Source organism: Drosophila busckii, chromosome 2L (genome assembly GCF_011750605.1).
Source record: "Drosophila busckii strain San Diego stock center, stock number 13000-0081.31 chromosome 2L, ASM1175060v1, whole genome shotgun sequence".
Taxonomy (NCBI): Eukaryota; Metazoa; Arthropoda; class Insecta; order Diptera; family Drosophilidae; genus Drosophila; species Drosophila busckii.
Window position 1 is genome coordinate 18533607 of NC_046604.1, and position 16285 is coordinate 18549891.

At 41.5% G+C, this 16285-nt stretch overlaps 4 protein-coding genes across 5 annotated transcripts; 2 read left to right on the forward strand and 2 right to left on the reverse strand.

Moving 5' to 3' along the window:
- Positions 1 to 361: 361 nt before the first annotated feature.
- On the reverse strand, positions 362 to 3697 carry LOC108594516. Its single transcript, XM_017979719.2, has 2 exons — positions 3514 to 3697; positions 362 to 2529 (listed from the first exon to the last, which is right to left on the reverse strand). The coding sequence occupies exons 1-2, from the start codon at positions 3567 to 3569 to the stop codon at positions 453 to 455; spliced, it is 2133 nt and encodes a 710-aa protein (XP_017835208.1). The 5' UTR covers positions 3570 to 3697; the 3' UTR covers positions 362 to 452.
- A 1640-nt stretch (positions 3698 to 5337) lies between these two features.
- Positions 5338 to 6953, forward strand: LOC108603179. 2 transcript variants are annotated; one of them, XM_017991741.1, is made up of 4 exons: positions 5338 to 5681; positions 6100 to 6268; positions 6328 to 6434; positions 6511 to 6953. In XM_017991741.1, the coding sequence occupies exons 1-4, from the start codon at positions 5394 to 5396 to the stop codon at positions 6724 to 6726; spliced, it is 780 nt and encodes a 259-aa protein (XP_017847230.1). In that variant the 5' UTR covers positions 5338 to 5393; the 3' UTR covers positions 6727 to 6953. The 2 variants fall into 2 exon arrangements, with proteins under 2 accessions (XP_017847230.1, XP_017847238.1); XM_017991749.1 differs by having other exon boundaries at positions 6532 to 6953.
- A 2048-nt stretch (positions 6954 to 9001) lies between these two features.
- LOC108603671 lies at positions 9002 to 14710 on the forward strand. Its single transcript, XM_017992673.2, has 4 exons — positions 9002 to 9119; positions 14010 to 14120; positions 14173 to 14309; positions 14365 to 14710. The coding sequence occupies exons 2-4, from the start codon at positions 14025 to 14027 to the stop codon at positions 14483 to 14485; spliced, it is 354 nt and encodes a 117-aa protein (XP_017848162.1). The 5' UTR covers positions 9002 to 9119; positions 14010 to 14024; the 3' UTR covers positions 14486 to 14710.
- Positions 14711 to 15414: 704 nt separating this feature from the next.
- On the reverse strand, positions 15415 to 15600 carry LOC108607944. Its single transcript, XM_017999065.1, has one exon. It carries the CDS (start codon positions 15598 to 15600, stop codon positions 15415 to 15417), a length of 186 nt encoding a protein of 61 aa, XP_017854554.1.
- Between the last annotated feature and the right edge of the window lie 685 nt (positions 15601 to 16285).

Sequence of the window (16285 nt, forward strand, 5' to 3'; positions counted from 1 at the left end):
TGCCGCGATAACAATATCGACTCATGTTATCGTGCAGTCACTAATTGTTAACTGCAGCAGTCGCAGTTACTAGTGCTTATAGCTCATTTCGATAAATGTATCGTACGCTACTTTTTGAAATTCAAACAGCTGCAACGGATTTGGTTTGGAACTGTATACACAATGAATATGTCTTTTGCTTATTGATTATAAAAAATGGCAGTTTTATTAGTATTAATACGAGTATTTATTGTCACTAAATTAACATAAACGAGCAAATACCCCACTACTTAGTAAGGAATTAGAGGATTCTTAAATAATTTAGTTTATACAAAGTATGCGCTATGTATGCCTATAATATTTCATAGAAATACAAATATGATTAGTTTGTCTAAGCTTAGACCTAATAATATTGTTTTAATTGCAATTAATACACACAGCTAAGGCTACGTATTGGGTTCCTGGCCACACATTTATCTATGACAATAGCAAAACATTTTCAATGTAGTATCATTGATGCAGTAGCTCTGGCTGCCATAGAGATTAATGCGACTTATGGTGCCCGTTAAGGCGTTCGCATAGCTGGACATGCGCACCGTGGACTCAAAGACGCCCAGACCTGGCTTGGTCTGCAGTCGCAGCGTTATGTCCACGGCATAATCGGTGCTAAGCTCTTTGACTATCTTATGATGTGGCGCCGCTATAAACGCCTGCAGTATGGAGTTCAAATAGAGCGTGCGGCACTGTGGATGCGAAGACAGACGCTCATTGATAAGACGCACTAGATAACGTGCGGCACGCTGCACTCGCGCATCATTGGTGGCCAGCTCCTGGCGCTGATGACAGGTGCACCAATGTGCAGCAATGCCCGCCTGCTCGCAATTGCGCTCCACGGGCACGGGCAGAAATAAGCTAATGCCACGTGGCATGGTGCCATCCGTATCCTGCAGCTCCGCAGCCACGCGCTGCAGATTGTCCGCCTCCAGCTGCTGCATGTCCAGCAGATGCAACAGCGTGGCATGCAGATCGAAGGGCGTGGTCAAGCGCTTGGCGTTCGTCTGCAGATTGGCAATGGCCAGCGGATAGCGCTTCTGCAGCCAGTCGGGATACAAAGCTATAAGCAGCGGCTGACGCTCCTCCATCATGCCCTGATAGGTCTTGCGAAACGAGCCCCAGCGCATGCCATGATCCGACATCAGCAGCACCAGCGTGCGATTGAGCACACCCGATGTTTGCAGCTGTTGCAGATTCCGCAGCAGCTGCGCATCCAGCAGCATCGGCGAGTTGAGATAATCATGCGTCAGCGTGACCGTCCAGAAGAAGCTAAAGAACAGCTCCCGCTGCATGCGCGGCAGCAGCTTACGCATGTACTCCAGGAGCACATCCGCTGTGCGGCGTCCGCCCATGCAGAGCTTCACATTCACCTCCTTTTTGTAGGCAATGTGCTGCTCCATTTCCAGCAGCAGTGGACGCAAGTAGTAGTCCGTGGGCGCCTGGCGAAAGCCCTTGCGGTAAAAGTTGAACAAGCCCAGCACGCCCACATCCTCCGCATAGACGGTCTTGTAGCCCGCCTGCTTATAGCGCTTCCAGATGAACGAGCAGAGATCATAGCTGGGACGCGCTAGCGGTGCCACGCAGGATATATTCAGCTCCTGGTCGTCCAAGCCGCTCAGCAGCGGCACCAAATTGGGAAAAGTATTGTCGCCCACCTTGTTGTAGCCCCAGAATTCGACGTGTGACAAATGCTGCTTGATATACGACGCAGTGTTGCGCATCTGACGCTGGAAATTCAAGTGCGAGACGCTATCAATGCCCAGCACCATAATCGAGAGTCGTTCCGGCGTTCCGTCGTTCTCATGACTGTTATTAAAGCTCACAGGCTTGTAGGACTTTTTGCCAGCGGCGCTCTTGGGCGCCGACTGCGGCTTGTCCACTGCAAAGAAGTGGCAATCCTTATAGAAAACATTGCCAGCCGCATCGTAGCACTCCAGCATTAGAAACTCCAAATGCTGGGGCAGCTGCACGCGCGGCGCCAGCCTAAAGCTCACGGGCGGCAGGTGCTCATTGTGCCTGTCGGTGACACGCTGCAGCTCCGTGTAGTTGCACATGACGCTGGCCAGATCGCTTATGTTGTAGGCGCTCAGCATCTCGCTGGCATTCATGTTGAGCTCCAGTTGTCCCGGTATCACGTCGCTGGTGCGCGTCAGCGGCTTGTTGCAGACATACGGCTTGGGCTTGAACATAAACTGCGCTATGTTGTCGTCCAGCACCTCGAAGAAGGGCATGCGACACCCAGGCGTGTCCACAAAGTAGGCCGGCGTCATGTTGTACTCCACATCGATGCGTGCTATGAAGTCGAAGCGATCGCGCAGATGCAGCAGCTTGGTGCGCAGATTATAATCAACGAACAGATAGCTAAACACGCAGACGCAGAATATGATGACTACGATCTTTTTGAACTGCCCACGATTCTTCGTCAGGTTGTAGTATCGATAATAATGCTGCAGATCGCGTTTCGTCATGTATTTTGGATCCAGCAAATATTTGCTTCTGCAATTAAAGCAAAGTCAATGCGTGCTTGATATAAAGGAATAAAGGTAGGTGCGCCTTTTTCTTTAATTATATACTTAAATGCAATATATACATTCAAAAATTTAGGAAACTTAAAACTTTACAGCAGTTGATTATAGGTTCGTTTGAGGTTGACTAAAAATGCTGTGTATATAAATATATAAATATTTTAATCTTCTAACTTGCAGCAACAGAATAAATTATAAATTTGACACATAACTACAAGCATTCTAATTAAACGCCAATAGGGCATGGAAAATGCTATTAAAAGCAAAGCTGCTAACTATATATAAATCTGTAAAACTTTCACACCCATTTACTGTCAGTTGGGCGAGCTCTACGCTGTCGGGTTCATTGTCTTTTTGCATCAACATCAGCTTTGGCTCTCTACACACTAGACAATTTTTCTTTTTCACATTTTATGCTGACTATCATCAATTAAGACAACAAACAATATAATGAACGACAACAGGCGAGAAGAGCAGGCGTGCTCAACATTATGCAGCATGGCTACAAAAGAGTTTGTGCTCTGCTTTGATGGGCACAAGGACGTCGGCATGTTGTAAATGTGGGCCCAGCTTTAAAGGCTGACTCATGCATATGCAACTGAAAGCCTGAAAGTATGCAATGTAAAATGTACGCTCGTGTGCAAAGCAATCAACAAGCATTTGGTTTTTGAAACATTAATGGGCTTGGGCTTGGAGTGTAGGCCAGAGTTTGAAGCTTCGGCAGCTTTTACTTTAATCAAATCTTTGTTGTTTGTCTTTCAATTGCTGCAATTGATGCTTTTTTTAGTTTTGAACTGAGCAAACACAAGCAATGCAGCCAGGCAAATGGCAAACGACTTTAGTCCTTAGAGCAAACAAGCAAACCTTAAGCGCACACACACACACATGCACACATATAGAGAGTGAGAGAGAGAGACAAAGGCACACCTGTCTAGTGTTAGTTTTGTGCACTCACTCATAGCTCATATCGCCGTATTTGCGTTTATCCTTTGTCGTATAGTAAGCACGCATTTTTTCACTTAGTTTTGTAGCAAATCCTGTTTATTAATTATACGCACAGCTGTAGTCCCTTGGACATATTTTCGCGTTTGTCAGCTAAAGTTATTTTGTTAATTGTGCCACATTCCTGTGCACATTCAATGCAATAATTTCCACACAACTGCACTTGGCAGCTGCTGCTGCTGCTTCCTCCCCACACTGCTCCACACTTGGCCCACACTTTGGTCACGCTTTTGATTTTAGCCTAGCGTATTTTTCGTCAACTGGAGCAGCTTCTATTACCTCAGCTGCCTGCTCATCTCGCACTGATGCTGTGTGCTCCATTATGCCCTCAAGTGTTGCTCTCTGTGTTTTGACACTTGCCTGGGCTATCACCTAGCAGCGCTCACTGCGCAGACTCTGCCATTTTGACAGCTGCCAGGGATGCTGCAACGGCAAGTGCACAGAGAGAAATTTAGGGTGGTTGTTTTTGTTGGCCCAACCATATTATTAGATTAAATTTATTAAAGGGAAAAGCTATGAAAATTGAGTTAGTATTAACTTAAAACCTTAAATGTGAATAAATGGAAAAAGCTGACAATAAACTTAGTTAATAAAGTTAAAGTTGCTTCAAGCTTTTAAATATTTATATAGATAAGAAGTTTGAACTGTTTGTTATATTAATTGTTTAATGACTTCAAAATAATGCCAAAGAATCTCATTTAATTTCATTTAATTTGCATAAATTGTTTTAGACTATAATTACCACAGAATATTTTAAATTAAAGTCGCAGCAGTTCCCAAAATTATAATAAACACATATTCTACTTCTATTCTATTCTATTCAATAGTACAACATCAGATCATATATAAACATATGTATACGTAGTCAAATCATAAACATTATTTAGCAAATCAAACGCTTGAGTTAATTTATTTTTCTTGTTTTGTTTATTGTGTATGGAAACATTTTTTAGCACTTGTTGCAAGTGTTGCTTGATGTTTGATGTATGTGTGCGCGTTAATTATGATTAACATGTTGCAACATGTGGCACAAGCGAGTCAATTAATATGCTTGCTACGGCGCCAAGGGTCAAGAAACGCATCAAACTGTTTTTATGGCCAATGGACGAAGTCCCGCTGTGAGTGCGACTAGCTAATAAACAATATTAAATGCAAATCAATGCAATAGGTTAGAGGTGAAACTTTAAAGGCAGGCAGGGATTAAAAATATATGAAATATATTTTTGAAAGTTTATCTTTGACGAACGCAGACAGCTGCTCTAATGAGCTGCTCAAAGAGTGCGGCATGCAAATTGCAAAAAGGACACACGCGGCGCACACAGAGACTCAATTAGGAGCAAAACGCAGCGCACAAAAAGCTGAAAGCGCGTTGCATTAAGAAAAAAGTGCCTATGAGTGGGTGTGTGTGTACGCGGGCGTGTGTGTGTGTGTGTGGGTTAATAACTTGGCTGCAGGGCTGACATGGATTTTTATGTTCAATAATTACAACAACATGCATGGCAGCTATACAACAAAACCAAAAGTAGCTGCGTAAGTCACAACGATGAAAAGAGCATTTCACTGTTGCCCAATCCCGCCTTAGCTTGCACCCCCCACGCCCTCCAGCTCTTTGTAGTGGCTTTTTTCGATGCGAGACGATTAACAAGCGTTTGTTGTGTTTCATAATTGTAAAAAAAAGAAGCAAAATGAGCTACAACAAGCTGATGTTGGTTGGAGCTATAAAAGCTACGGACGCCACTAGCGCAGGCTTCAGTTGAAATTTCAAAGTGTCTGTGTCTCCTCCTTGCTGCAACCGAATCCTCCAGCTGGCATTTATTAATTAGCTAACCAAGCATGCGCCTGCAGTGTCCAAGGCAGCGACATTGTCGCCCTCGTCGTCGTCGCATCAACTATCTGCCAGGCTTATTGATAGTGTTGCTTGTGTTGCTGCAACAGTTTGAGCTGCACATGTGTCGACAATTGATAACCAGCGCACAGCTCCAGCTCCAGCCGCAGACCGCGCCCGCTGACAGAGCCAAGCGCGAGAGCCAAAGCGCAGCGCCCACTTTAAGTCAGCCCGAGGAAATTTTCGCAGCGCCGCCCAACGATGCGCCCCATGATGGCAACTATGATGAGTATCCAGTGAGTCGTACAGCGATGGGCAAAAAATTAAAATAAAATATATATTTCCTCTATCCCGCTGTGTGTGACTAGCGTGGGTTGTGTCCGCTTTGCATGCCTATCAACTTACACACAATTTGTAATGTAATATTTTATCATTTGATTGCTTGCCCTGCAGGTGAACATTGCTTTGATTTAGCCAGCTGGCCCCAATTTGAATTTTTTTTGCGTCATCTGACATCACTTTTAAGAAATTCTGTGTTGTGGGCGCTGTTTACAGTGCGTATACGCAAGCTGAAACAAATTGCGCATACGCACTGTGGTAACAAAAGTAAGCTACAAAGGCAGATGGCAAAAATTTGCAATTTATTCGGCATAATAGCGCACAATAATTTAATTATTTATATATTTAATACATTTATTTAAATTTTTATTTTAGATGATTGTGCCCAAGCGTGCGGCTTTGCTGCTGGATCGTCTTATGGTTGCGCTGCATCATGCGCTGGAGAACGAACGTCCCGGACCCAGTCGTATACGTGATTTTTATGCGGACAAGGACTTGCTGCAGCTAAAGCACAGCTTGAGGCAGCTGCCACCAGCAGAGAGCGGTATGCGAAATAATTTCACAAATATTTATTCAGCTCAAGTCAATTTCAATTTTGTGTAGGTGCCAATTTGCAAGGCGATAGCTACGATATGTATCGCGAGCCAGACGAGATGATGGATTATGATTTTCAGAATGTGAATCAGATAAATCGCGCCACCGGCGAAACAGTAAGTTGGATATTGAAACCAAAAATGCAATTTACAGACATACATTAGCAGAGATACCGTGTAAGAAAAATTTCAGTTAATGGCAAAGAGCTTTCAGAGAAGAGGCGGCGATCATCATGCGTCAACAGCATTGACAGCGCCGGGCTCAGCGACAGCCACTGGCGCTGTTGCTGGTCCTGGCTCTGGCGGTGGAGGCGGCGGCAGGCGTGTTCATCATATTGGCGGCTCAGGAGGAGGCAATGGTGGTCGCATGTACTGGCGTTGCTACTTCAATGCCGTCAGCTGCTTCTAAGCAAACTCCCAATCCAACCAAATTTCCACATCCAAATAGCCTCAGGGCCACAAACTATTGGCTGCATCATTAACTGAAATCCAAACAGCAAACTCAAATTCTAATTCTAATCTGTAACTATATAAATGTGTATATGTATCTGATATTTGTAAATGTTATATATGCCTGTGTATATCGCTGCAGCTGCTCTGCGGGCTCTGCTCTGCTCTGCTCAATAAACACACAAAACGACAAACAACTAAAGTTTAGTAGCCTCTTCCATAAATTCTCTTGCTAAATCCATCTCGGCTGGCCTTGAATCATCAACTGACAGACAAATAGACGCTAATTCGCACTGCCTAATGCTGATTGGCACAGCCATAAAAAATACACATGCACACATGCAAACACACACACACATATATCATATTAACTGGGCAGCTTTATTAGCAATCCCTTTTAGCTGGCAACAAAATATCTAATTTATTGAATAAAACAATATATGAATATATAAATTATTTTTATATTAGATTGTAGGTATTACTATTGGTCTCCTTGTTTATAAGCATTTAAAAGATTTATTAGATAGAGCAGCATTCAATTCAAATATAAACAATTTGTCTGAAGTTTTGATTCCTGGATATTTGCAATTTATTATATAGTAAGGCTTAGTAATCAAAATCATTGATTGCAATGAATATTTTTGTATATTTTGAGATTCAAATTCAACAAATTACACATTATAATTGTAATTGTATATAGCTATAACTAAATGAATCAAAGATAATCCCAAGTAATCAAAAATATTTAAGCTCTTACATATGCAAAGCTTGTCTCAGCTTGTCTGCTAAATATTTGCTGTACATTTCATATCGTCTCAACTTTATTTAAACAGCTTTCTATATAATTATAGATGCTCAACTTTGACCTTTAATAGCCACTCATATATTCTGTGTTGTGTTTTTTCTTTGTGCAGCACTTTAGAGTGCTAAAAGTTTAGCCTCAACTTCCGTCAACTGTTTTGCATTTTTCACCTGCAGCTAATGCATATTGTTAGCAACACGCATACATACACATAAATAAGTAAGTAAGTGTGCTTAGAGTCAATTGATGTGATCGCTTTGCGTGTGCAGAGCACGTAATTGACTTTATGGCCAAGTTTAATTGCCTCTTCTGGCTCTGACGCAGCGATGGCAACAGCTTCTGTTGCTGTTGTTGTGGCTGCTGCTGCTGCAGCTGGCAGATTAATCGAGTGTCAAGTTTTATTGGCGCCCATATGTAATTATTAATGATGTTGCATTACAAATTTATGTGAGTTTAATGGCAGCGCGACTTGTTAATTGATGACAAACTGCAAAGCCGACAGACTAAACTGACTGCATGTGGGACAAAATAATAAAAGCTTAACATAGCTTATCAGCGTATCATAAATCAAATGTGTGTAAGCACGTTGATGACGTCACAATGTAGCGCTTGCCACTATGCAACAAGTTTATTAATCAACAGGTGACTTTGGCGAACTCACCACGCAAAATGGCTACGATGTGTGTGTGGTGAACACAAAAGCGCTTAAGACGCACGTTGCTCATACGCACTGTTGTTAGAAACTACAACAACAACAGGCCACACAAGTGCGTAAATTTTTATTCAGTAGAGGTATTGATCATTATACCCTTTAAATTAATTTTAATAATACCTAACTATGCATACGTAATAATAAATGTAAATTAAATATTATAAAAAAACACACAAAACATGAAATATTTTATATATTAAAGTATTTGTAGTAACATATATTATTAGTATTATTTTATTATTTATTCAGCATCCAGTCTATCAAGCTCTCTGCGCAAATTCAACGCATACAGAGTATAATAATAAGCAACAAACAAGTGTGGCGCGTATCGTTTGACAGAAGGCGGGGGGCAACAACATGTTGGCAGTACTTTTAAGCCAAGTTAACATGCCCGCACCTCATGCTCTATTCTCGTACCGCTTGCGTCCTGCGCGCGCTTCCTGCTGCCGGCAAAAAAAATTCTGTCGACGCAATTGCTGCTGCTGCTGCTGCTGCTCGTTTTGTATATAAAGCCCTGTGTCGTGCATGGCCAACATCGAGTTAACAATTTCACTTCTTGCCGTGCACATCGTGAGCCCAAAACAGTCAACACTGTGTTACCTCAACAAGTAGGCCATAAAATCAACTAAGCCACAATCAGTGCACACAACTAAAGCAACACATTGCCATTTATTTCTATTTGCAGTCAAACACACAAATTAAACAAAGCACACACACACACTCACTTCAAGTGCCAACACACACGCAAACATTTATTAAAACAATTGTAAGTTTGGCGCCAAAAATTGTATTTTTTGCCGTCGCAATATCCTTCTCGACTTATCGTGCACTAACAGCGGTAAGTACTTGGCCCAAATGTGTGCTCTTAACTAATTTGTTATTGTGTTTGCTCAAGTGTTTATTGAATTCGCTAGCAATTGATGTATTTGTATTGGGAATTTTTGGGTTGTGCTAATTAAATTGGGAATAGGCTTGAAAGAAAAACTTTTATTTGTATTGCGAATTTTAGGGATAGCTAATTAAATTGGTAATAGACTTGAAAGAAAAAAGAAATATTAAAATAAATAAATGCATGAATAATAATTAAATAATTGCCAAGCCAACAAAGAGTTACCAAAAATGTTACATTAAATTAAATAAAGAAAATTCATAACTTTGCAGTCTCCGAAATTTAACTCTACCCTGTTCATATTTCAATTCCAGTACCAGCTCATTAATTTACTCAGCTAATTTATTGTAAAATTCTTTGACAGACTCAAAATCTATTTGCAAGCATTTGATAAATAATTAAAGCACCTCAGCAATTAATCAACTGCTACGTCATAGCTTAAAGCTACGAATTTATGGCAAATATTGTTACACAACAAATTGAAAACTCCACTTCAGAGTATCTTGCATTATTAATGCCAAAGTTGCTTGTATTTGTTTCGATTTTCTTTTTCGGGCTGTTGTGATTTAGAGTGTGAGAGCGAGAGAGAGTCAGAGTTGTGTTGAGTTTAGTTTTAACGCCAAAAGGATAACTAGCGCGCTTTGATTTAGCCAGCCACAATCAAATTGCATTTAATATTTATAAGTTGGCACGTCAAACATGAAATGAGCGTGGGCTAAAAAAATAAACCACAAACAATTAGAAGAGCAAATTGTGTGGTTTTGTGGTATGGAACTTTTTGCTGGCAGCAATTCATAAAATTCTTGACATTTGGTTTTTATTTTAAGTTACCCACGAGTAACGATATTTATAGCGCTTCCTTTGAAGTGGCATCAATGCATTTTAGCTATGAAACTTGATGCGACTACACAGATATGCGCACATAAGTAGGCAACAATTGTTAAGTATCCGCCCACAAGAATTCGCGCCTGTCAAGCTGCTGCTGTCGCTGTCAGCCGCAAAGGCGTGGCTAGGCTCATCAGCAAATTGCGTATCATATAACAACACGTCAGAGCAGGCAGCATATAAATCACAAGCGCTGCCGCAAGTGCGCTAATTTTTAAGTCGAAAAGAACAAAAGAAGAAGCGGCGCGGCGCCTGCCACAAAAGCTGATTGTATTGGTTGCTGTTAGCAACGTGTAATCCGCTTGGATTAGCTTTGGCACGTAGCTGAGAGAACTGCAGCTCAGTTTTTTTTATATATAAACGCTGCAACGTTGTCGCTGTGAACACTTTCAGTTCAAGTGCTGGCGCACTCGGTGCTGCTGATATTAAATTTCCAATTAACATTGGAGCATTATTTATCGGGCACAATAAAAGTGTCCTGATTATGCTGGACACGAGTGCGCTTCATTATTCTATTTGATCTCGCAGCTCGTGCTCCCCTTGCTCGTGTTTACCTAAGCCCTCAGGCCATTTGGCTGCTATACTAACTACATTTCCACAATCTCCATGTTATTAGTTTTATTTATTGGCTTCGGCTTGCGAGACAAACAGAAGCAACAGCACAGCGGGCAAACAGTATCTAAATATCGAAACATTTTATGGTTTTGCTCTCCACTGAATTTTTATAACATAGTGTGTATATATCTATATATCTGCTTATCTATCACGAAGGTATTAACAACCTTATGTCACTGTGGGAGCCACAACGCGTTGCAGTTTTATAGCCTCACTTAGATATCTATTGAGATAAACAACATTTGTTGTGGGGGCAGTCAAAGCGTTGCACTCATTCATCAAATTATATTAATAAAATAAATAATGTATAATAAAAGAGTTAATTAAGCTTGTGCAGATTGAACAAATTCAAACTGTATTCTAGTTCTTCAAAAGCAAAGAATTTCTAACTCGCAATCAACAATAAATACTTAGTTCATATAAATTTCTCTCTCAATTAATATTTCAGTTATTAAATTATTAAAATGCCAATTAATTAATTTTATACTTTTATCAAAAGCAAAGAATTTCTAGCAGCCCAATAAATATTTCAGTTATTACATTAAAAAACTAATTAATTTTGTAATTTTCAAACATGTTTGAGTGCACGCCATAACTTGAAAGCGCTCAGCATATTAATTGAGCACTTATTTTTTTTAACTCAAAGTGCACGCGCTCAGAGAATTGTTTTTAAATATTTAAAAATTGAAACACTTTGCCGCTCTGCTTTATGTTGCATGAGCAAGCAGCATTTTATTCAAAGCCATAAAAGCCGCACAGCGTTTTATAAGCAGCGTTGTCAGGCTATATATTGAGTTTTCATTAACACGTCACAAACGCCGTCACAGCTTTGGCTTGTCTATGCAAAACATGTGTGAAGTACGCCATAAACGTGGAAGCTGCAAGTAGCTGCTGCTGCTGCTGCTGCCACAGGATGCCAACATTTATGAGCTGCAGTGCCAGAGCAAGCCATTAACGTTTATGGGGCAGCTGCCTCATTGAGTTTCTGCTGTCAAGTCCTGGGCGAGAACCTGAGCTGCTGCTACTGCCTGACATTGTGATTCAGTCCTGCAGCGATTTATGAGCAGCGCTGCTTACATATTCATGTGCGTAAGCGAAAGCTTGGGGCATGTGCTTAGCTGTAATTAGTTTGGTCAGCAGCAGCATCAGAATTCTTTGAAGTGCTGAGAGCTTCAAGCTGAGGCTTGCATAAGATATGGCTCAGTTGTCTGGCTTGCATTTGATGTTGTTGGCTAACCGGAAGCATAAATTATGCAAATGGCGAACTTCAGCTTGACCCCAACCAAGCCATTTGACAAATTATATTTCCGTTAATATATATATTGGTCGTGTGGTATTAATCAAATTATAGTAGCAATGGACACTGTAGATAGCAATCTCACATATAAATTCGCTGTGGCAAGCAGCCTGAAGCTCAATAGCTGGCCATGTGGCAGGCACGCAAGTTGCAAGCGCTGCTCTATGAGCTATACGCGCGCTATGCTATATTAATCGGCGTGAGCAGCTATCGCTACAGTTTCAAGAGCGGTCTATACGAGAGCACGCTGCTGAGTGAAGCGATTGCGGCTGCAGCGAATTTGGTGGTGCTGATCTTTATGCCGGCGACCATTTGGGATGCGTGGCGACGCGGCGATGAGCAGGATTTGGCCTATGGCATATGCTCGCGCTTGGAGGCAACAGTTAATGGTTGCATATGCGTGCTGCGCGTGCTGCTGCGTCCGTCCAGAGAGCGACATACGCGAGCGGTGGTGCTGGAGCTGCGACGCATGCAGCGCATTTATCGCTATCACTGCATGGGCGAGTCTGAGGAGCTGCAGCGACTGCATCGTCTGTACTTGATGAAGAACATTGTTATCTGGGCGCTGCCCACAGTCCTGGTGTGCTTCTTTGTGCTGGTGCGCGATCAGTATACGGCGTACTTTGACAATCTGCTGGTGGAGGCGTTCTACATAGTCATCTATAGCTTCACCATTGGCGGCCAGTATGCCACCATGCACTTGCACTTTCTGCTCAGCTGGCGCATTTGCTATCTCTACAAGAGTCTCAATCAGCGCGTCAATCAGTTGTTGCAACCTGATGTGGCAGCAGCTGAAGCCACACGGCAGCTGCATCATTTGCGCTGGCAACATGCGCAGCTTGCGGGTTTGCTGCAGCGCCTGAATGTGGCCTACAATCTGCTTATGACCAGCGCACGCTTCTCGCTGCTCATCACTGCCGCCGCCTTGTCCTTCTACGTTGCCTTCTTTCCCGAGTTCAAGCGCCTGCTGCACTTTCAAATCATTGGCATTGGCGTGGTGGCGCTGCCCGCGCTGGACACGTACATACTGGATCAAGTATTCGACAAGGTCATGCATTGCTATAGCGAAACCTCCTTTGTGCTCAAAGCGCGCAACGAGCTGCGCCCACTGCCGCACTCTGTGCCCCTGGATAGAGCGGTATATACCACTTTCAGTTCGAAGAACTCTCTTTTAATATAATTCTATTTGCAGTGCGAGCTCTTTGCGCTGCAAATTGCCAATTTTCCGTTGAAAATCAGCCCCTATGGGCTCTTCACCAGCGGCAAGGCAACGTGGCTAAGTAATATCTGTTGTATTTTGGGCTGGATGATTGTGCTGCTGCAATTTCGCATAGGAACTAACGTAGCTTAAGCCAAATGCGTTTAAAGCAAACAAAGTTTGAGCTTAAAGTTATAAAATCTGCGCACAAATTTCGTAATTACTAAAAATCATTTCACAAACATTTTATTAAAGATTTTAATTTAACACTTATTTTAACAACAAAATTAAAAGACGCGCATTCTTTTTATATTCTACGCACATTTTGTTATATTAAAGAAATATTTATTAACTTTATGCTAAGCTAAGGACTTCAGTCTATTTTGTGTTTTATCATAATTAAAATAACATTTGCATGTTGAAACACGCTATGCTAGAAATCAATTAAATGCTAAGTAAAGTCAACAGCAAACGCATGTCGATTGTTGTTGCTGCCATTTGTTGCACGTTGCAATGCTGTGCCTGGCCTAAAGTTTCATATCCGTTTTTAATTGCGGAAATGGACTTTTCAATGCCAACTGCTGTTAGGTCCTTTGTCCTGCACTTGCATAAGCAGGCAGGTCACGTTTGTGGCAACAAGTGTACGCCTGAGCTGGCTGTTGTTATGCCACAAGCAGCAGCTAGCAACAAGCTTATAACATTATTTAATCCTCAAAAAGAGACAATTAAAATTTATATTAAATGCGTGCACAACTATAAAGTGGCAATAAATTGCTACAAAATCAAATTAAAATATAAAAAAAATATAAATTTAATTAAAGCTATAGCTAACTATTTTTTGCAGCTTACTACTTGCAACATGATGAAATTCGTGCAAATTCTGATGTGCTACGGCCTTTTGTTGAGCGCGCTTTGCGTGCTGAGCGAGGCGCGTCCCTCCGACCCCGCTGCAGGCGTAAGTATAACAAAGCATGCAGCACTCTCAATGATAACCTTTTTTTTTCAAGGATGCTGAATCGCTGGACACACAGGATGCCGACGAGCTGCGCAACAGCTATGCTGGCTATGAAATGCCAGCTCAGGCTATTTACCCCAATATACCGATGGACCGCTTGCAAATGCTTTTCGCTCAGTATAGACCCACGTAAGCTCTATATATAGCATATAGCATATAACTTAATCAATTTATTATGTTGCAGCGCCTATCTACGCTCCCCCAGCTACGGCAACATGAACGAGTTGTATCGAATGCCCGAAAGCAAACGCCAAGTCAGATACCGACAGTGCTACTTCAACCCCATCTCTTGCTTTAGAAAGTAAATTCATGGCACGCACATAAAACAAAACAATACAAAAACAATTATTAGCACACACTAATGCCCTTTGATAAATTAACATTTCAAACTAAACACAAATTATTAGTGCAATTAACTTTAGCCCTAAGACTCAAGCGCTATAAATGTCTAAAATATATAAAAAATGCTTCATTGTTAATCAAAAAACACTTTCGCCCCAAAAAAATAAAATACCTTGCGCACAAAATAAAAATATTTATGTTTCTGCACACTTTTAATTCGTTTTTATTTATGATTTTCATTTGAGCATTACTTGCATATGGTATGGTAAAATAATATATTTAAATATTTTAATGAAATTAGATTCCCCTTTTGTAAATTTAAATGTTTCAGCTATTGTATAAAATGTCTAGAGAGCACACGAATAGAGTCAGCAGATAATTAAAGCTGCTATAAATAAAATACACATATTTATTGTAACTATTAATGTAAAATATTGAATATATATAAAGTTATTACCACTTATAAATAAATGCGCGCAAATGTTAAACACAAAAGAAGCAAAGTTTCTTTTCTTGCAGTTGTAAAAGTTAAGTTAAGACTAAGCTAAAGCTTAAACAAGATATAGCATTGATAACTAAATTAGTGCATTATATGATTAGTTCACATTGAGAATCATTGGTTGAGCTTAAAGTAAATAATTTACTTGCTTTGACTTTGAATTGAGATTCAAGTTATAAACTTGAACGATTTTAGACATAAAGTTACTTGAAGTCCAAAGTCTACTGATCAGTTTACACTTCATAATGAACTATAAACTGCACTTCATCCACGATCATCAACTAGCTGATCCGCTTTGCTCATTTTTCACAGCTTCACTTATTACAATTTTAATTCCACGATCTCTTCAGCCATCTCTTATGTTAATTGATCACCTTTCAGCTGTGATCTCGCTCAGCATCCCAAGCGTCTGCGTTGCAACTTTGTTTGCTCCACACGTCGCTCCATTTGTAGCGCCAAACGATCTGGCGTTGATATCTTATACTCTGGCTGTCGCCTATAGCGCTCCTCCACCTTCAGCGAGGTGGCCATCATAAAGATGGAGAAGACCAATGCAATTAAGTAGCGCACCACTAACATTTTCAAATGCAACTCTCAAATTCGACTGTGGCCTGCTTATAAGCCGGGTGCGGCTTTTATAGCCCAAGCCCAAAACGCTCGCTCTACCTGCCCAAAAAATACGTTAAGTGTCTCTTTTGTTTTATCAACAGAAACTTCTGCAATTTTCCAGCGCTAATAAAAGCGGCAGCGGCTAATCCATTGGCAATTTCCACTTCCTGCGCATGCAAAACTTTAACACGATTAGCGGCTTCAAGGCTCATCAGTGAGCTCAAGATTTCCTGGAAAATCGACTTTTATGAGCTGACTGTGTGTGCTGTGTGCTTGGCACGCATTTTACCATTAGACATTTTAATTGTTAATTTTGCAAAAATTTAAATAATCGCCGCGCTGCGGGCCAGAGCAGGTAAAAGCTGCTGCTGGAGCGGCTACCTGCATTTATTATCATTTATGTGTGTGGAGCGGCGCGGCGACGGCGACAGCGGCCCTGGACCAGCTTCGTCGTTCTAGTGCCATCAACGTAAAAACAAGTGGCAACAATTTTCTATAAATTGCATTTGTGCAAAATTAAGTTCAATCTTGGCTGTAAAACGCGCGGCGCAAGCGGCAAGTCCAGTTCCAAGAGTCCGGTAGCCAGCCAGCCAGCCAGCCCAGCCGCGTGCCTCCGCCTCCTCTCGCTGCTGGAGTAGCCAAACTCCATTAACTT